The sequence below is a fragment of the Rhopalosiphum padi genome, chromosome 1, assembly GCF_020882245.1.
Source record: "Rhopalosiphum padi isolate XX-2018 chromosome 1, ASM2088224v1, whole genome shotgun sequence".
NCBI classification, from domain to species: Eukaryota; Metazoa; Arthropoda; class Insecta; order Hemiptera; family Aphididae; genus Rhopalosiphum; species Rhopalosiphum padi.
In genome coordinates this window covers 90,668,968-90,693,007 of record NC_083597.1, presented here as the reverse complement: position 1 = coordinate 90,693,007, position 24,040 = coordinate 90,668,968, and the positions used below count along the sequence as shown (strand labels likewise).

Sequence of the window (24,040 nt, the reverse complement as noted above, 5' to 3'; positions counted from 1 at the left end):
GCAACGCCGTGACGGGACAGCTAGTTTAATATAAAAATCAACTGTTATTGTTAATTGTTAATTATGTTTTTTAGTATTTTGGATTTGCCCCTCCCCCCCATTTTAAAATACTGGCTACGCTATTGGTTAATACTAGTTTATAAAGTTACATAAAGGAATGTCTATATTGTATTGCTATCTCTATATAATAATATGTGACATATGTCTAGAGAGTTTAGAAATTATTTATACGGTTCATAGACCGTGATCAAAGTTTCTATTAATATTTTTATACCTTTGTAAATGACATTATTTTACGTCTGACTGAATCTCAGTGGTGTGATTATTAAAATAAAACAATTTTAATTTGCTGGCTATAACTGTACATAAATTGTTATTAAATTAATTTGAAAAGTTTCAGTCATTCAAGGTCAAAATTATTAAAACTAATGAAATTCTATTAACTACACAAGGTACCTGTATAACATTGCGAGCAATTGTATAATAGTAGTATTTACAATATTATGTATGTTGTATATATATTAAAAATAAAAACTAAGTATTGTATAAGTGTTATTTTTAAATCATGAGGTCAACAATATTCTGCTTCTGCGATACGACTGTACTATACGTATTGACTAAATTATTTTATATATTGTGTCGTATTAAAAGAAAAAAATCCGGTGTGAACTTGATTACCTTTATTACATCTTTCGGAAAACGAGTTTGTATTTAATACAAGTAGTACACTTGTACAGGTACCTAAACCTCAGTAATCCAGAAATGTTTGTCTTGCATAAAATCGAAATGTCTGTGAAATAAAGTTCAAGCGTTTTTTAACGATGATAATGTATGCAGCTACTTTTATATTTTGAGAAACATATTATGGTTATTAAAATAGTGCTGTTAATCTTTTTATTATACTTTTTTTTTATGAAAACTTAGTAGTTTTATTTTTAACTTTGTAAAAAGTAAAAGAAAAAATTTAGATATTGTTTTGAAAATAATATTTCTATAAAATATGAAAAGTTTACAATACTATAATTTATCAAATGAATTGTCAAAATTAATTAGTTTTGTACTCAAGACTTGTTAAGATTACGTTAAATATAATTTGAAGCTCAAGTTTTAAGTTCTATGTTTTATTATTGATTTTTTTTAAAAGTCTCAACTAGGTAAAAACAACTTTTTAAATCTTTGAAATGAATAAATAATTAGTTCATTAATATTTGAAATGATTGTCTCAAACATATTAATATAGCCTATAGGGCTATAGATATGTCATATGTAGACCATATTATTTGTATATTTAAATGCATACACTCTAAAAATAATAAAATTTAATGAAATTAACAATCAAAATTGAATATTTTAATTATTTTTTTCAGATAATAAATCTATTAATGTAATACATTTATTAAATTGTATACATTTTTATATTATATATATATATATAAGTTAATTTTATATGTTTTAATTTTTCCACGATAATCCACGGACTATAGATATTGGACATACATACATAAAAGTTCCTAATGTAAATATACAAAACATTGTAAATTATAATCGAATCGTATTTTAAATTAAATAACACATGCTTTAACTATATTGCAAAGTTAAGATCATTTTTCGAGTAAAAACTAAGTATGAAGTCCCAATAAACGATAGGTATTAAATTTACAGTAGATATATGAAAAACATGGTAACTCATCCTAAAATATTTTTTCTTACAAAATAACCAATTATAAAATAAGAGTTTGGAATTTACATATTTGCATAATATTTGTTTTAAAATCGTATATTTAAAATTGTACACATATAACAAGTTCATTTCATGATGTTTAGATTTATTTTTTTTAATTTTACTTTGCATAATATAGAGAATTTTCGTTTTAAATTGCATATAAAATGTATTTTATATATGTATCGTGCATATAAACACGATTGTTTATAAAAAATTAAAGTCTAATTTATATTAAACAACTAGAAAAATAATCCTTTTTTGTTTTCAAGTATTACTAAATTAATGTTATAAGGTGCAGGATTATATATTAATTGCTTCATCAAAAAGCGTTTATAATTTATTTATAGGTACCTATGTATGAGTAAAGGATAATAAATATTAAATTAACTCTGTTAAACGCTTGACTTGGTATTTGCTGATGGTCACATATTGTTTTGTATCTAAGAATGTTATGTGTACCTATTGTGACTAATATGTATATAATACAATATATATATTAATATGATATAATTGAGATACCTTCAAAATGTTTTATACATTACTTCAACTGGTTATATAAAAAGTGTTAACTATAATAAACTACAATACCAAAACACATAAATTTTGTCAAAAAATAAAAATGTTAAATTATGTAAAAACAGTTCAAATGTCTTATATAAAGCAGACCAACATATTTTTCCCAAGAGTGTCTTCAATTGTGAATTTACATTTACGATCTTTTCTATTTTTTTGGTATGCAAACGTAAAACATGTTTATTTTTAGAGGCTTATAAATAAAATATCTCAACATTTGAGAATACCATTCAAAATAATGTACACAATTGTAGATAACATTATATAATAATACGTAGTAAAAGTGTCAATGATAAACATAATATTAGAAATTATACATGGATAATATTTTGTTATTTCAGTTCATAACTTATAAATGGTAAGAAACAATTATACTGTTGACTAGTGAGAATTACATAAAAAAAAATATTATTTTAGACCATAAATTAGAACAATATAAAAGTAAAAATAAAACGAATTATTATAACTTAACACTTCTTATCCTATAATATTTGTATTTTTTAATTCGTATTTTAAAGGAAACTAAAACAGGTAGGTAATTATCACATAGTTTACAATTTACTATAAAATAAATTTAATGAAAAAAAAACAAACAAATTAAAACTGAAATTAAATTCTATACCAAATAAATATTAAATAATATTGGTCTAATACAATTATGTTACCAAAAACAGTAGAAAATATAATTTATTTATTTATTGTATAATAAATGGGCAGAAACCTTTTAAAAAGTATAAGAATACAAAAAAAAAACCAGCAACCAAGATACATATTCAAATAACAACAATACAACATTTCAATAATATTTTAGAAATTTAAATGTTTAAGACTAATAATAAATTTAGGTGACAACAACTAAACTAATAGCGATATTTAATTACAATAAAGTATTTATATTAAAATGCTTACGTGTAGAATTAAAATAATTAACTGAATAAGAGATTTTATTGGCCCGAACTTCGAATATTTCTAGAAAAAAAAGGACTTTTCACCAGTATTTGTCCTATAATGTAAAATAACAATCAAATATAAATTGCGTGTTTAAAGTCAAAGAATCTGGAATCCTATCAAAACTAATAATTCATGACAAAGAACATACCCAATGAGAATATCAAAAATAAACACAATGTCAGCCAAATTAAATTTTAAGTAGAGGCAATCAAGACCCAAAGTTACCTTTATTTAAATAATGGAGTCTCTAGAGACGGAAATGTGTAATTTATAGGATATACTTTTTAAAAACTTATTTTGAATATTGTTAAGTTCAGTGTAATATGTAGACAAATTTGGTGACCAAATAAGTGAATCAAATTCAAGATTGGATCCTAACTAACTGATAAATTATAAACGATTTCTAAACTACCAGTAAGTTATTTTTATTAAATATGTCAATGATAATATTATTTATATTATATACAGTATACAAGAATCGTTGAAAAAAACAATGAAAGAAACTAAATATGTGTAATGGAGTGCATTTCATTTTGTTTTTGTAGTTTTTATGTAGTTAAGTTTTTTGCAGAATTTTTAAAAACAGTTCACAATATTTTGAAAATTATCCATCTTATTACGTTGTAAAAATTATTATAAAACATATACAACAATATCATATACTTTGTATGTATCTTAACTTATTACATTTTTAAGTTAAATTTATTTTGTGGTTATTTCAGGAATGATTTTAAGGAATTTAAATCAAGAATGTACGAGAATAAAATTTCAATACCTCCTGTATAGTATACACTGTATCAAAATATAACACTTCAAATTAAATGATTCTTACAGGCTAAAGTTGTACTTATAAATAGTGAAATCACTTTTGATCTTATCGTCTTGTATAGTGTAAGTCTAAACTTCACAAACAGAAATGAATAAAATACAAATTCTTCAAAATAAACTCTTATAAGTATCTTTGTAAAGTTTTCTGACAAATAATTTGCCTACAATAAATGACTAAACAGAGAACAAAGACATTGGAATACCATACTTGTTATCCCGAATAAAGGAATGATTCGTAACACTTTAAAATTAACCTATAGAAGAATTTTCTCCTACAAACTTAAAAAAGCAATCAAGAACCAGCTGAGACTTGCAAACTAACACGAATAACTGAATAATACACAATTAATTTTCTAAATTTAATGTAGATTTTGTAATAACCCACGCATATGTTGACACAATATAAAACAATAATTATGTTCATTACATTTGTATAAAAAAAACCTACACATGTTTTCGGATTTTAAACAGAGTAACAATGATATTTCCAAGTATAATGTTTTTGGTAAAATATATTTCAAAATACTGTATTGCTATAATAATAAAATAAAGTACTTTACTCAATTGTAGAATATCAAAAAACATATTATGAAATTTACAGTGATATAGGCTAATACCGTCTACTTTCAGAATCGTTTTTCGTAAAAATGTTTTATCATTGGATTAAAATTAAACATATCCATTAAACAGTAATCCACTCAAAACCTAACGTACAGTAAAGTGCTATCTACTTGCTCACCTTGTTTATTTTTATGTCTAAAGAAACTTTTTATAGCAAAATAAAATCGAAAATTTTCAAACTTAAATATCTTTTTAGGTAAAAAAATTAATCTAGTTGATGCTTTAGAAATCAAAAGTAAAACATTTTTTCTAAATTTCTTAATAATTGGAAAAATAAAAATAAAAAGACCTAGGTAAAAAAAAAATTTTTAATCAAAACTAGTTTAAACAAAATAAATTTTTTTATTTTGTTGTAATTTAAAAATAAAATAAATATATATAATATATATCTACTAGAAATTTTCACAAAATATCTAAATTGGCATGTTTTGTATGTAGAATTGATAATATTATGCATTACAGTTCATAATATTTTCGAAATTATATATAAGTTTATAACTATAATTATATTGAAATTATTAATTTAACATTTTTTTTTTTAAATATTTAAAATTTTAAAAACAATAAATGGAATTTATTAAAATATTATCCTTAATCAGAAACATTTAAAACTAGTACTTATAATATTTATTTTTTATAAATTTCTAATTAAAAATGCCTTTCACTTAAATCAAATTTGTAAATTAATTTAAAATAAAGTATGCATTTTTAATAGTAAAATATAATGAATAAGATGAAAAACCAATAGACTTTTTTTGAAATATAGTTTATTCACGAGACTATATAATATAACTACTATAAAATATTGCAAATTATGTCTATAATAATAACTGTAAAACGTTTAACCTTGAAATAAAATATTATTTAATTTAAAATGTTTTTTTATTTAAGTAAAATATGTTTTGTTATACTACTTTTTTGATTAATTGAATTACGAAATGGTTGTATAATATTATATAAATATATATAAATATTATACTATTAAACCCACTCTTGACTGTGGGGTTTTAAGTTTATTACTCAAATTTAATATGAATACATGCAACGCAGATTTTTAGTGCTTCAAATAATAGTACTTTTAAACTGTTATCATTTATATTACGAATAATTATAATTAACTGCAATAAATAACATCTTACCTGGGAATTTGCAAGGCTACCGCGTCTAGGCTATCAGATGGTGTTAGTGGTGGTTTCTCAAACAACCGGCTGGGGGCCAGTGTTAGCTGATGCCTGTGCCTCATGCCTCGTTTCCGGCGTTTTTTTATTTCCTCCTCACGGCGAAGGTTGTGCAAACGAAAAAAGAACATTGACATTCTGAAATAATTTTATATATTTTAATATCGATTGCAAAAATTTTTATCACCGAGGTTATTTCATTTGAAATAGGTAAGTATTATGGTATTATGAATACGAATGAGTTAAAATGAACAGTGGAAGCGATTTGTATAAACTACTTTATTAACTTTTTTAATGACTTCAATTTATTTAATTAAAGTTGAACGAACTTTATTTGAATTTTATCGGAATTTTGTGTAAATGTTACGGACCTATTTTTTTTAGATATTTATTTAATTGTTTTAAATTATTCACTTGAATAAGTTATAAAAAGATTTATAGCCATTCAATTTCATATAGTTACCAACCTCCTCAAATTTAAGAACAAAAAATTGTCATAGGTTCGAATTTTAAATTAAAACCTAGTTATTATTTATAATTCTATAAATACTAAGCAATATAATAGTATTATTATAATTTAGCTATAAAAAATTACTAAACTTAATCTTTTAGGTAATTAAAACAATAACATTTAAATAATAACTGAATTCAATTGTTAATTAAAGCATTTATTTGTCTATATAAATCATAACATATTACTTAGTGTATTACAGCTAATTCAGATACAACTATCAAAATATATAATATACTATCAAAAAACACTTATCTACTTTGTAAAATCAAATCTATATTTGATTTTATAATAACAATAAGTATATATTGACACCAATATGAAAATATAATGTTTTGTAGAATATCTATTATGTATAATAGTGCAATACTTAATTTGTTATTGAAAATCACTTAATTATTCAAATAGTTAATCGTTTCATAAAATTTAAATTAAATGTATTACGTAAATTTGTTTTTGAAAAATATATCTTATTATTATGTTTTAAATATATTAGATAAATTCTTAATCTGAAGATTTGAACATACCCAACACATTTATACCAATTAACCTACTATAATGTAAATTAGTTATATTATAGTTAAAAAAAATGTGTACAATACATACAATTTTTACTAAGTGTATGTATATTTTCATAAAATGAAACATCTGTACAATTTATTATTTAATTGTACGAAAATCTAAACCAAATGATTGATATTTATGGATAAATATCATATATAATATTATTATTAAATAGGATTGACGGGGTTATTATCTCAGTTTATCAAACATTGTATACTTTGAATTATTTTTAAGACTCAAAATAGTCAAATATTATATTTTAACTATATATAAGTAAATATTTTTGTGGTTAGATAAGTAAATTTAGATTTAGTTGTGAAAAATTAATTATATCCATTTTATAACTTGAAAGTACACTACGAATGTGACGAAAATACAGGTTGAGTCTGTATTATGTACACCGAATATGGTAATGTGTAACATTATCATACGAATATTAATTGAGACTAAAAGCATATCAAGTACTATAATACATTTTTTAAATATCATCCATTATGCAACATTACACTTGAAAGTTGTAAGACATTTTATATATTAAGCGGAATTGATATATTAGGAAGTTATTTGTACATTTTTTAGTTGAAATATCAGTTATAGAATAATATTTAAGCATCGAAATCAATTTAAATCATGAATGTGCTCTTATTAAGTTCATTAAACTAATATTTATATTAATACTTCAGATTACTACAAAGGACTGTTGTATTTCAGATCCAAAAATAATAATATCTGATATGACACGCGGGCGGCAAATCCGTAAACATTTTCAAAGAAATATAATAAAATCTAAGGTCCTATGGAAAAATGTATTTTATTGAAGGTCTACCGTAAATACTATAGGGAATCAAATATTAGTTCCCATCCATCGATTTTGTCAAAATTGTATGTGCACAAAATGACATATCAAATCGAGTTAACACTTTTTTCGTAATAAAGCAAGGCTAATAAAAAAAGTTTACTTGGTAAATTATAACACTAAAATCAAACAGCTATTTCTGTTAACTTTAGCTTAAACCTATGAAATTCTCGCGAGAATAAAACTATACCTCACCTTATTTAATAATAATAAATCTCCTATGTATCTAATTCAATTCTTGAATAAAAAATCTATTTTACTTTTCTATTTTTCTATATTATGTAACAAAGTACTTTTTTACTTATTTAATTTAATTTTATAAAAAAAAAAATAGTATACAATAATTCAAAATATAATATAATGCTATGTAAGAAACCTAAAATTAAAATTAATAAGTAGAACATATCGAATGGGGTTTTACAAAGGATTTATTTTAGTTTTCATTGCTAGGATACTAATAAAATAACGTAGTTTTACTATTATAAATTAAGATATATGTATGAAGCGTAAGATAACAAATGTATCCCTTTTAAGGCTTTATTAATTATTATTTATTGCTAAAGGTCTGAATTAGGGTGGTTACATTAGGTACATTTTTAAGAAATAAAGAAAGAAATAGTCCAAGCCGATTAAACGTTTGAATGTGAAATTAGAATTTAAATTATTAGAGTAAAATACTATTTAAATTATTGATTAATATTGTATGGATATAATATTATAATATATATTTGTAAAAATCTGGTGAATTTTAGTGTTTTATTTTTTTTTATAATTTTGGCAACATAAATTGTACTTAACCATCTGCATTTATAAATTCTATAAATAATATATAAATTAAGTTTTAACTGTTATTTTTTACTTTTTACGTCTTCTTTTATTTTTTAACCATATAAAAGTCGTAACTAAGAATAATCGCTAATATTTTGTGTAAATTTGTTAATTATGCTTAATTATAAGGATTATTATTGGTACTGTATTCATGTAATTACACGATGAATCATATTGGATCGTTTCATTTCGTGGAATATTTTTATATCTATATGTAGAAGTTTTCAAATATCCGTAAAAAAATTACAAGTAACAAATATAAACAATAATTAAATATCATAGTATTTGTTTTTAATTTGCAACATATTATATAATAAGACGTGTTTTTCAGTTAATGAAAAGTAAATATTTATTTAATTATTTGTTTTAATATTTTCCAGCTGTATCAATACAATAAAATTTTTTGTCATCAATAGTTATGGCATCAAACGACACTCATTGCATTAGACTATTGTCTAAAATCCTGTACACCAAAGTAATTCACCAAAAATTAACAATTTTTTTTTAGTGTTTTAAGAATTGAAACTTAAAATTCAAGATGAGCATTTTTTATGTAAAAAACACGTACTCTGTTGAGCAAAAATAGTTTTTAAATCGAACATCAAAAATATAAATGTTATTAAATATTATAAGAACTTGTCAATAATCATTATTATACTATCTCATTTTTTTTTTAAACCAAAAACGAATAAATTTCCAAATATTATATGGGAATCTAATAACTTTAGTCCTTGCGTGTACGTTGTACGTGCATAAAATAACTATATGGTTAGTGGTTGGTAACTTGTTAACTTTTCATATATTAGATAAATTATGATTTAGTCACATTTACCATTCAGAAAAGCAGGGTAACAAGAAATTATATTTAGCCAATTTTTTTAATGTATTATGGTTAACGGTCAATTAACTATTAAATAATCAACATGTTGTGAGCATAATTAAAATTATATCAAATTGCCAGTTTAAAATTGTTATTATTTATTATCTGATACATATTTTATTGGCTTTATTTTCATATTTTTTCTTAGAATAGACCTTAATACCAATGGGTACTGCATTATTCTATTTTATTTTTATATTTATTTTTGTTCTGGAAGTCAATTTATTCTCGTAAAAATAAAAATTATTATATGATAAAATTATTAAAATGTGTTTTAAAAAAATATTTATGATACAATATGTCTTTTTATGCGATTAATTTAATTTTCATAACGGTATATGAAACTTTTAATTTTTAGTAATTGTATTTTTACACACACATAAATTTTTATAATTAAATCAAAAGGAAAAACAATAATTAATGTAATTTAAATTAGTGGGAGATGGTTGCTTTGCGTTAAATTTATAATTTTTTATTTCCAAATATCGGAAATTCAATCTAAATAAAATGTACATGGTCCATAATAAATTAAATTATTACACTGAAAATACGATGTCAATGGTTAAAATAAAAATGTACCTACAAGTGTGATGTAAAAATACAAATGCGTTATGTACGAGTACAATACGTTTATTAATATTTATAAAATCGTTAGTCAATGCTCGATCAACAGGTTGTTTAAGGTTAACTTGTTAAACTGTTAAACTGTACAACGGATCAAATAGTTTAAAAGAATTACCGTCGTATTCGTTTCATGCAATCGGTGGTGTGTTACAATCGAAGAAAAATATTACATTGATTTTTCTTTTAATATATAGGGCAAAAAAATGTGTGTTTTTATGTTGTTTGCCACGTATTCCTGTACAAAATCTATAAATTGCCATTGTGCGGTGCGATCGTGACAATGAATCCGAAAAACGAAAGTCTGTTTTCTGTCGCCCTTTGCAAGTTGCCACCCGGAGTTATCGGTCCCCAAGGGCCTGACCGTAAGTCATAATGCGTGTAAAAAACGTATAAAAAGAAAAACTCATTTCCGTTTAGATTTTTATATCCAATCATTCGTCTGCTCGTATTGGCTGCTGCTATCTATTCTCTTCTCCGATATTAAATCCATCTCGTTATGCCCGATATGTTATTCCACATCGTTAGCCTTTTTTCTCCACTCATTTCTACGTTTTCTCTATCCATCATCCCCAGAGACCCGTCCGATGTATATAGAGATGTACATATTTTACCAAAAGTTTTTGTAGTCTATTTTTTTTTCTATTATTTCCACATTATCCTTCCAAACGTACAACGACCAGAGATGACCGTTACTCGACGTCAGTCATTTACACTCATCGGTGTTATTGAATTTCAGCTAAACCTTTCTCGACTCGTTTCACGTGAATTTGTATGTCGAAGATCAAAAAAGAACAACTTTGTTGATAAAAAAAAAAAAAAATAATAATAATGAAATCATAAATTGTATATCCAATGCTAGATTAGGACAGTGCAAACTATGCCGTTGCGTTGCATGGAGACATCTTCTCATTATTCACATTTGACGGCTCACAGGCAGTTTGTAAAAACGAACTACCTAACTTAACATTTATGTTTATGGTTGCTACTTCTTAGATATTTTGAACTTAATTTGTAACAATTAGTTAGCCAATAATTGTTAATTATATTAGTATAATATCAGTTGTATTATCTACATAATGTAGACTAAATTATGTAAATTGGCCATTGAGAGGTAGTGTTAGTAAACGGCGTTAAATTTATGAACATAACAAAAAAGCTATTATATCATAGTCAGATTTGTTTAATTTTTAATTTTTAAAGCGGTGATTTTCTATTTTTGTTTAATACACGCGAAACGTAGGATTATATAGACGAGTTTTTCTTTTAAAAGTACCGATTTTAATATAATGAAGCAATGAGAATTCTGGAAACAGATTTGAATTTGTCGTCAAGTCTAATTGATATCGACTTACCCACATTGTTTATATTATCTCCCTAAAATCTTAAAAACGTTATAATAAAAATTGACATATTTGAATTTTTGGATAATTTAAAATAAAAAATAAAAAACACCGGAAAGTCGATCTTAAGAAGACTTGACGACAAATTCAAATCTGTTTTTAAGATACTTAACACTTCATCATATTAATCTGTACCTTTGAAATAGAAAACGTCTATAATTCTATGTTGCTCGTGTGTTAGACAAAAACAAAAAAAAAATCACCGTTTTCCAGTCCCCTTAAACACAATAATTGTAATATAAGAAAATATTAGGTTATACGATGTATAGAAGTTTAGTGGAAATACAAAGAAGGTTTGTTAGAAAATAAGTTAATTCAATTCTAGCTGTAAATATATTATATTAGTTAAAGAAACAATACATCACCCCCGGAATGATACAATTAAAGAGGAAAATATTGAGATACAAAATACGAGTATGTACATTATTTGAGTTATTTATTATTATTTATTTACTAGTAATTTTTTTTAACTAAGGATTTATCATTTGAATGTTGTTTTTTTTAAGCCAAAAATTTAATTAGAAAACAATACCACCATAATATCATTGTTATTATTTGTTATGATTATCTATAAGCGTTATAAAATGTATTAAATACATTTTGTCCACGATCATTCTAAATTGCTAAAACAATTTTATTCGATTTATGTATAGATTAAGGTTAAATTTCTGCAATGTTGCAAAATATAAATATTTATTTATTAATATAAACTTTGAAAATGTAAAATATTGGTATGATTGAATGATATATTAAGCAAAATTAAACACAGGTACGAAAAATTAAATAAAAGGTCTCATAAAAACCATAACTTACTCAAGAAAGCATAAGTAATAATTCATATAAGGCGATTGATTGGTATGTTATAATTAGATACATTAAATTAAACGAGAAAGAGTTCCGAAGAGTGAGTATTGTGTAACGGGACATTAAAACTTTTAAAGTTTTATAACGAGAGGACTGAAAGGAGGTTGGATAGTAAATTTTGCGTGAAATAAGATTTTATTAATTTATATTCAATTCAAATAGCATCTACAATTAACAATAAATTACAATTATTAGTAAAACTTAAGTAGGATCTAATTTAAAGCTTAATATGTATATGAAATATTTTGCACTATGCAAGATCCTTTAATATACAGTTTGTATACAGAAATTATATTATAAGCTAAAATGCCTTAATTTTAACTAAGCTTAATCTATACTTAAACCTCGTGATTGTTTATCTAACCGTTTTAGGCTTAAGTATAGAAATTTTAATTATCTAGCGTGATATTAAACATTTATTGCGTATTGCAAATTAAAAATGAGATTAACACCAAATAAATTGCATTCTATGAATTAATAGGTGTGTTTACAAAAAATATAATTCATAATATTTCTAATAAATTATTGAAATCAAAAGTATATAACCTTAAAATATGAAACAATAAATATGTAAATAATATAAGAAGGCATAATATGTAATGTGATCATGTACTTATGTGTTTCTATTAAAAAATAAACCATAATATTATCAACTAATATTTTTATTATAACTGTTTTTATCGCATATAAAAATAATTTAAAATATTATGGAATTTTTCTCGATAAAGTGCAATAAATCCACTTATATTTTGAAATTATTACGGTCCTTTTTTTCGCAGGTAAACATATTTTAAAACATTGTTTTGTATAATTATTTTACCGTTTCTATTAAACTGCTTAATAGTCTATTTTTTAGTTGACACGTATTCATACAATAGCGACCTCTGGTAGTACTATATTTTAAGGGGCGTTGAAACCCTTTAATTTTACGAGTGGCATACGTGTGCATTATTCATTTGGGGGAAGACAACAATAAAGTAAAAAAATAAAAATGCTTTCAAGGTATTTTTACGCTTTATAAAAAATGTCCTGTTTATAAATGGGTCGAAAGGTTGAATAGATATGTCATTTATGTATTAAGTACCCAGGTTATTGTTAGACGGAGATGGAATAAAATTAATTTTACATATTGTGATACAATTTGTGTAATTTTTCCAATAGCCAATAAAAAATTGAAACGTATGACACAATATTACACTAAAAACGTTCGGCATATGAGAAAAATGCCCACCAAAGTAAAACATTACCTAAAATCGAATAAATAATCAACTACAGGAGTGTATATATAGTGTATAGTTACAAATTATTTATTCATATCCGGCTCCATTTCCACGCACAATGGTAATATACAAACGATAATGACCTTTTATCATTTGTTATAATGCGAACTAGTCGTATAAGTAATGGATGTAGGTTGACGATCATTAGGATCGCGGATAAACGTACAGTCGATGTCACGGTATAAGAGTATTTAAGGTGAGACGTATGAAGTTTATCTGTGACAGACGTAGTAGTAGATTTATATTACTCGGCAATGATTACACTGCTGTGCTCTCAACATAACGCAACGTGTACATCGAGGGTTTGGATTAAGATTAATGTTGAATTCGTTCAAATAATTCACACTGATAATTTATATTTATGTAAATTAATTTGTAATGTGAGTTTTATATTTATAATCAATCAATTTAAAATGTAAGTTTTATATTTTACTGACCTATCTAATATTGATGGACTATATGACGTTTAAAAGTAATAATGTTGATACGAAAAAAAAAAAATTTTAAATTCTAATATAGGAAATATTCTGCCGAAGATGTATACTTGGCATAAACGATTAAATGTAAGGAAAAAAAATTAGCCAGCCGAGTAATCAATATCCGGTTAATATAAGTGTGTAGTTTATTTACGATATAATAATATCGATTTGTTCAACACATAAACGAATTATTGTGGGCCTAAGGAAGCTAGGTCAGCTATATATATATAACGGAGTTCAATTATTTAATACAGGTAGTCTGTTAAAATTTATGTCTGTATCAAATGTAGGTATACCGTATTATGGTATTATGTTAATATCACATAATTCTACCATATTATTATGGTGATAGATACATATAAAAGCTTTATATTACGCTTATATTATGTTAAATATTTTAAACAAATTACAAGACGTCTTTTTTGATTTATGTTTTTAGAAGTTAAACGCGTATAACCGCAATTTTTGATTAATATTGTCACACAGATGATGTTTTGAAGTTATAATAGTGTATTTTCTTGAGTCATTAAAACTACTGATCATGATTTATAATTATAATATTATACATAATTATTACTATTATTTAATATTAGATTATTAGAACGATACGTATTAAATCTGTAACTATATTTTTACAATAAGAATAAATGCTAGTTATGCAATTAATACAGTAAAATAAAGGACAATTTAAATTTGTATTCATAACACTTATAGGCAGTTTGTTAATCGATTTGTGCATCGTGAATTATTTATATGCTCCGGTTCTGCTCTATAAAAGTTTGGCCTACATAAAACGGTAACATATCATAACGAATAACGACAGTAATTAATAATTGAATCTTTTAATTTATTAAAAATGTATAGCATCTATTAAAGTATTAAAATACTTTTAAATAAAATATGAAATTTACTCAATAAATCTGATCATGTTAAATTTTAAAAGTTGAGATAATTAAATTCTACATATATGTGAACGTTTTTACAAAACAATCATTGTTCATTAAATGTGGGTATTTTAAAATAGGTACCTAATGTATTACATTACTCAACCGTGATTGTCATGTTTTGTAAAATAAGACGTATATAAAATAATGTAAAATAGAAAATTAAGACAAAATAAATTTTTTTAAATAAGTTTTCTATATTTTTTCATTTCATTCTTGAATGCATATTATAGTATATAGTTTATGGTTTAAAAAAAATATATATATTTCTACAGTAAATTAGTACATTTTCATTGAAAATTTTACAATAATCTAGATATGATAATATTAATTGTATATACAATCATGTGTTGTCTGTTTTAAAATAATAAAATAATATTAACATAATTGTTTTATAACCTAAATATTTATATTTATTAAGTTTATCTTCGAGGGGGTTAAAACTTAAAAAAAAAATTTTCACTTATATTTCCTTGTCTAAATCAGAGTTTTTAAATTACCTATAATATACAGCTTACTTGTACATCGAAAATAATATAGTGAATTTAATTTTTATAATGTATTATCCGTTTTTACAGTAAAATTAATGGTATAGTAAACGCCACGTAAACAAAAATAATAATACATAATAGTTGTTGGTATTTGTAATGGTGTAGGACGAAGGTGGAAACATTTATACTATTTTATCGAACGTAATATTTTTGTATAAAAAATGATGATCTACATAGTGTCTTCGGATATAATAGAAACGCACGGATGTACATATATTTTTATCGGACGTTTAGTACGAGGTCGTGTTAAAGAATAATAAATTAAGATAGTTGATACGCATTGTGCGAATAGCAGCTTGCTATAGGGATGACGTTAGTGTTTTCCTTTTTACTGTCATGTTGTTCTTTTATATACTTAAATACAAAATGTGTTTGTGCGTATATACGTATGTTTTTTATCGAACAATGTTATCTTCCTTAGTGTACGGGATATCTGGTACCTAGTGAACCAAATCGTGTGCCTCTGGCAAATGCTGGTGTGATATAATGATACTAAACCACGCACGCTTGGAAAATGTATTCGCCTCCACTGGAAATATATTTTAATTGACATTATTCAGTAACAATAGCCTTGAAGTGTGTTTTATTTTCATCCCCACGTATTAAACGTATATATTTAAACAAAATATTATTGTCTGCGAACAATTTCAAAGTGTTCCACACAGCTTTTATAACAGTTGTTACAACTATCGAAATTAATATAATTATTATACCGTTTTTTTTTTGTATTTAAAACACGCGGTTACAATTATATGATTATTATTTTAAAAATAATTAATAGACATATTTTACTAAGTTGGCGCTAGAGTAAAGTATTTTTTACCATTTTAAATGGGTATCAAACCAAATTGTTTTAATAATATCCCAATTTTTATATTTCACTTAAAAAATATATATATATAAGAACTACTTTGCTTTAAGAATTATAGATTGTATGAATTGGTCAGAAAATATAGTCTATTGAATTGAATTGTTCATAAAATATTTTAAATCCATTTAAAATGTATATTTAAATGCATTGGAAAATATAAAGTATTTCGTGTGAAGTAAAATTTATAACCATCGTTAATTCGCATGCATTTAAATACGAATAGCATTACAATATAATAATCAGCAATTCAATTTCTATTTTGATGTTATAACATGGCTAAAATCAGTTTTTATTTGAAAAAAAAAAACTAAAATTCAGTAAATTGTAACAAAATAATATCCAGTATTCATAGTTAAAAATATTGAATAAATTTCTAAAACATCACAAAAATGAATAGTAATATTAAAACTTTTAGCCCAGTGCTATTAAACACATAATATTTTATAATGAAAATATCATAATATGTTGAAATAATAAAAGGAAAAAAATCACTAAAAATAATGGAATAAACAAGAAATAATATGATTGTGCAGATTCTCTGAATTTATGTGTTTGGTGTCAATAATTATTGAACCATAAATTATTGTACAATTTAAATATATAATATAAATATTAATGAAATATTGTAAAAGAAAAAAAAAACGATGTTCTATAATTAAAATATTTGTTATTCATTGAGTAGTTAACAACGTTTTAATGAACAATGTAACCGGATAATTAAACTTGAATAATTACTAACACAGTACATTTTCTGATCGTTTGGTTGTACTATTGATATATAGTTCCATTATGTTTGGAATAATGCATTATTTTTATATAACAAGATTTCAACGATAGCTTTTACATAAATAAAAATCTAATCAAAAATGAATTTACTTTTAATTTGACATAATCGTAATTATTATGCTTTGTCGTATTCGACCTTATGGATTTTAATGAATACGATTTCTAGCTAAAACATTTTGTTACTTGCTTATTAAACTATGGAAAAATTTGTAAATATTATTTTAGATAAATAAAAATTTAAATTCTGTTATGTATTAGTTCTATGATTGTATTTGTAAATTTTAATATTATCAAAATATAAGCTTAAATACACCGCTATTTTATTTCTAATTACATAATATAATTAATTAAATATATATTATTATTATTACTGTGAGAATATTTTATCATATAATATTCTATATTATTATATTATTTATTTTTATTTTATACACATAAATATGTGTTTATATTGTAGCAATAATATTCCCTACATATTATTTATACAACATTTATAATAATATTACAATCGAAGGAACGGCGATATATATAGGCAATTTAGCTACATTTCCGTCGTGTGTAGTGTTTTCAAGTTATTTATTTTATAGACAATTATTATACCTTTTGTCATAAAACTTATTTTATCGATCTTTTTTTTATTTATAAAACATAATTTATTCAATAGAAAAAAAATATGCAGAATAAAAAGGTATGATAAAAAATAAAATTATATTGTTAGGTTATGATTATTATTGGAAATTAACAAAATCAAATCAAAATATTATTTATATTCGTAATTACTAATACTAAAATTAATGTTTAATATCTACCTAGTTATAAGATTTTAATTAATTTACCAATAAAATTATATTTTATATTATTTTAATATTAAATATCTTAATACTAAATTTATGTAGGTGTATGTGAAATGTGATTTTTGTATGTTGAACTATACTATCATAAACTATTTTCTATATATTATTTTTTTCAAGTATTTCTATATTTTTGCTAAATGGGCAAACACGAATTAAAAAATCCAATAATTTATAAATAATAAATGTAAATAATGTAATACAATCTTACGTGTTCTAGATATTTGTTTAAAATGTAAAAAAGTTACATGACTAATCTAATAAAATTTAAAATCAGAGTTATTTGCATATGATTATCTATAAAATATCTATAAATAGTCTACACCGATATAGTAGTTAATATAGATCAGTTACTCTGGGCACTATAATACTAAGTGCACACAAAACATTTTTCGTATTTTACGTTTTATTTTAAAACTAATTTATATTAAATTTAAACCGAAATGTTTTATAATATACTCTAATGGTATACATGTTTAGCGTTTACTTCAGAAATCTAATTTAATAAATAAATTGATAATATTTTTTTTTAGTTAACTGTTTGTTAGGTATATTTTAATAGTGTTTATATTAAGATATATATTTTTTGTTAACCATACATTTATTTTTTAGTAAATTACTTTTAATAATATTACAAAAATGATTAATGCGTATATTTCAAAATTATAATAATGCTGTTTTTGTATATTTTTCTCCAAATTTAATTCAAAACGAACAATGTTATCATTATTCAGATAATAAAATCGAATACTGTATATTTTTATATCTTCGAGGACAATAGGTTTTTAACAGTCTCGACCCAAATATAAATTCTTCTATCCACCTGGAAAATACGTTGTATAATATGATTCACTTCTCATTTCCTCCAAAAAATAATTGAATTACGAACTTTTTGATTGAAATGTATTCCCTCAGATAATGTCTGATCTAAATCAATAGTAGGTATATATTAAATATAGACGATATTACTTCTTGGTCATCAACTTGATTTTGATTTAATTTCGTCAAGAGATTTATACGTGTGATGGTGTATAAATAGGTTATTTTTCGCTAGAAAATTATTTATCAATGTTGTAAATTATATTTAACTAAGTATATTGTGTTAAGTTATTTTTTTTTAGCATAATATTTGAAAACTTTACTCTCTTTTTGACTAACAATTTGTAGTTGGAAAACTCAATAAAGAAATCAATCTTTTTATATAATTTAAATAATTCACACTCCGCGAAGAATAGAAAAAAATATTCAAGACATGGAATGAGTGAATGACATAAAAATATTCAACCATAATAATGATTAATAAATAATAGATTGACAATATACATGATTCTTATTTTAACATGGACGAATGAGACACACTTAGTTTTACATCTATGCTAAAAATGAACGGCTAGTTAGAAATATTTTAAAGTTGCACAATTTATAATATGTGTATGACCTACCTAGTAATAGAAATAATAATTTACTTCACTTTACCTTAAAGTAAATATATTTTTTTTCATATTAATTACCTGTAAACTTTTAGAATTAAATATATTGTTTATAAACTATCGATGACTACTTATAATTTATAACGTTGACTTAATTTAATCACTCTAAGTTGATATATTTAATAACTTTTAGGATAGACTATAGTTAATTATTACGAGTATATTTAATAAATACATAGATACATATCATAATTCAAGCATATGTGATCTCACTATCTAAGGAATACACAATCACACTTTAAAGCCAACAAACTGAACATAATCAATGTGATTCTTATTTTATTTTTTATTTTTTATTTTCAAATTTTAAGATGTTAATTTGTATTGTATTATACTGATGTCGTTATTGAAACTCATTTGGATATATGACGTACGCATCTGGAAAGGTGCCAAAGAATATCAGAATCATACCATCCAGAATTTCAGATCAATTCCCTTCTACCTCACCGCTTGGCCTCGAACTTAGGTTGTATTTACTAATAGTTAAATCCGAAATATAACATAATTAGTATCGAAAATTTCATTAATGACTAAAATCACAATTTATTTATGTTTTTTATACTCTCGACTATATATTTATTTATTTATAATAAAAATATTAGAAGTTAAAAAAATAAAAATTTTAAATACTATACAATATTTTTTTTTTACTCAAAATAAATGTTTAAATGCTACCATATTATACCACATTGAATAAACTATACATTGAAAAATTATTGACGTACACACATTTTAATACGTACAATATAATTATTAAATTTAGAATGTTTGTAAGTTACTAGCATCTGCGTGTATGTAATTATCTAAAATTAATTGCAATCAACAACCAACTCATATAACAAAACAAAGTGTTTTTGTTTTTTCGCGATCTATAATTTGTTCATTATTATTATTATTATTATTATTTTCGTTTCGAAATAATTTTTTGTAGTCATAATATGTTATTTTTAATTTATTTGCTGACAGAACATTATGTCATTGAAGTGATAAAAACCAATGACAATTGTGTGTACATTTTATATAAAAATTTGAATAGTTTTTACATAAATTTATACAATAAAAATAGAAAACGTTAATAGTGCAGTTATACTTTATTAAAAGTTTTAAGAAATATAAAAAAAGCTATTAAAATTAAAAATAAAAATGGGTAAATAAAACTTAGCGTGTAAATTCTAATATAATTTTAATAAAAAGTCTTTCAAGTATAAACATTTCTTGGATTCAAAATTATTAAATGGTTTTAAATAATATTTTATTTATTACACTTTTCTGAAATTATTTAAATAACCAAAATATTTTACAAAGTTTATAAATAATAATAATGGTATACGTTATTCTAAGTTTTAATATCAAAGACTTAAAGTGTTTATTTTAAGAAAGAAGAATGTTGCAATTTAAAATAAAATAATAATCTAAACCTACCTCACGGTCAGGTTAGTTAATAGAAAATTTTAAGCATTAATTTATTCAATTCATCACATATCTAAAAAAAGACAATATCACATATTATATTATTAAAATAATACGTAGTAATAAATGTTTTTGGATGGAATTTAAAATATCAAAAATAACAACCACTCCAAAATTATAATTATTACTAAAATGTTTATTTAATTTAAGTATGTATATAATTGTACAGTATGCAATTTTCAATAATAATATTAAACATATTATAATCTTATTATTATATAGGTACGTTGTTTTAAGCTTTTGCAGGTTTTGATTGCTTCGTTGGAAATTTGAGATACTAAAAACTTTACTTTTTTAATAATACCTATATATAGGTAAAATTTTTAAGTTACTCATAAAAAATTAATACAAAGTCTAATTCAATTATTTTGTATTAAATAATTCATTAGGAATGCAGTGGTACAATATAATAAAAATAAATATGTTTTTTATCTTTTAGTAGTTGCAGTATTAAGTATTGACATGTTATTATTAGACTTTATGAATATGCATATTCTCTAAATATGAATAACATTCGAAGAGAAACACTAAAACTGTTTTAATGTTTCCAATTAATTTTTTTCTTGCATATCAACACAGTGAAACCATGGATTACCATAATAGTTACTATTGGAGTTTCGTGAAAAAAAAAATATCACGTAGGAGGACAGCCTATCGATTAATCCATCATCGGTTCAACACAATAACATATACGCTCGTAACCCCATCGAGTAATCAATTATCTGCAAATAATCCAGCAAACTGTAGTTCCCTCGGCCATCACTTTAGTTTTATGTATAATCTATCTATGTATGCATTACGGACAATACAATTTAAGGATAATTTGCTTTATTTATTTCAAATCTTTTAAAATATAAATTTGAAAATTTGATTTAATCGATATTGCATACAAACCAACAAAACAATAAAAATATATAAAAATATTTTATAAACTGTGAATTGTTGATGATAAATTATATTGATTGTAATTATTTCAGTATTTTACAAGCTTTATTTGTTTATCAGGTAATACTATAAATAAATAAATATGGTTTTTATTACTAAACGTTTATTTGTAAAATATCAAATGTTAAAAAAACATCTTCAAATTGTTTTGTTTTTTATAAACATTCTAGTTTCTGAAGTGTACGAATTATAAACTGCCAAGTAATCAGGTAGATACAATTAAATTCCGTTTAAATCCTGATTGAGAGTTAAATTATTTACAATTAAAGCTCATTGTTTTTTAATTTAAACACACGTGTACTCTCGTCCTCCGTACCGTGATCTACTATTACAACGAAATAATTGTACTGAAACTGGTATTTACAATGTAAGATATTAAAATATATAAACATTAGAATCCTTTTTTTTATTTTCAAATTATATAAAATAAAAAATTATAATTTATTGTACAATTAAATTGTATAGTTCATAAAAAAAATATAGATTAAATTATTATCAATCGACTGATTGTTAAATAATATGACAAATAATTTTCTTTCTTTGAAAATATCATGCAATAATATTAAACAATAAATTGTATTGTAGTATTTATGTATTTTGCATTAAATATAATAAAAGTATAAACGACTATGTACATTTTGTATTGTAGGGAAGACGACTTTTATAAATGGAGTCTTAGTGTTTTACAGATATAAACCTCTGTTATTTTTTTTATATATCTTTAAATAGAATGCGCCATTATTTTATGAACGTTTAAAACCATTTTGGTTTTTGTTGTTTATAATTTACAAGCACTCGCTACAGACGAACATAGTTACATGATTTTATGCATACATCATATTTCACTCATTTCCTTGTAGGACTATGTGTTGTATTATGCGTATAGATATTGTTAATTTCAAACAATCAAAAAACTGATAACTTTTTTTTTGAACCTTTATATTTTGATCTATCTGTAGTTGATTTTTCACTACACTACACTACATTTTTAGTGTGCAAATATTTTATATTATTCCTTTAAAAGTACAACTTTATCTAATTTGTTACCAAAAACCATCCTCAATAGATAAAATTAAAAATCCAAGCATTTTTTGGCCACAAAAAACTACGTATTCATCATTTTAAAACGGATACATTCATCGCTCCACTCAGAATCTAAAAAACACAATTTTTAACGTAATATTCTAAAGTTAAACGTGAATAAAAACATCATTATTCATAAATAATAACTATATATATACATGTATACTATAAAGAAAAAAAAGATTTTGATAAGGTAAAAATGAATTTTAAATATAAATAAAAAAATAAAAATCTGGTTTATGGTAGAGATTGTTGAAAGTTTCTAAGTTAAATTTCTGGATACAAAAATAATGATAAATATTATAAAACAATAAATTTACTTGAAAAAATGTAATTGTTTTTGTAATGTTATTAAAAAATAAAGTTTATACCTTAAATAAATAGTTTAAACGGCTATTTAAAAACCTTTTGCAAAATATCTAAATCATAAAATTTAAATTTAAACTAGAATAAAAGAAAAAGTAAAAAATTAAAATATTTGATCAATAGGTTTATTTTGATGGACGCCATAATATGATGGTTATAAAATTAATTGAAAATCATCAAAAATCGGAAAAATATAAATTACAGAATCTTATAATTGAACATCCAAGCTTTGCTTACTTTAGAAGAAACAAAATTGTATTATTATACTAAATGTATAACAAATTTAAAAAACTTTTAAAAAGACAGATTGGTTATTTCAGTATTAGGAGTATAATATTACATTCATATCGAAAGAATGGATTATCATATGTAAAAAATGATCATCATTTTGTAGACAATCTAAAAGTTTAAAATAAAAAGTCAAAAAGTTTAGAACAAAAAACTCCATTTGTCTTATTTACATTGTAAAGTAGAAAACGGTGCAATCTATCTGTAACGAAATTAACTATTTCGCAATTTTAAG

The 24,040-nt window shown here is 23.2% G+C and overlaps 1 protein-coding gene across 9 annotated transcripts in view; it reads right to left on the bottom strand.

Annotated features, from left to right (window-relative positions):
• LOC132918660 (potassium channel subfamily T member 2) overlaps positions 1-24,040 on the bottom strand; it is a 157,732-nt gene that overhangs the window by 88,462 nt on the left and 45,230 nt on the right. For all 9 annotated transcript variants that reach the window (XM_060980058.1, XM_060980057.1, XM_060980056.1 and 6 more), the window contains one exon: positions 5,836-6,012. In XM_060980058.1, the coding sequence (XP_060836041.1) occupies positions 5,836-6,011 (176 nt within the window). In that variant the 5' untranslated portion in view covers position 6,012. The remainder of the gene's footprint in view (positions 1-5,835; positions 6,013-24,040) is intronic.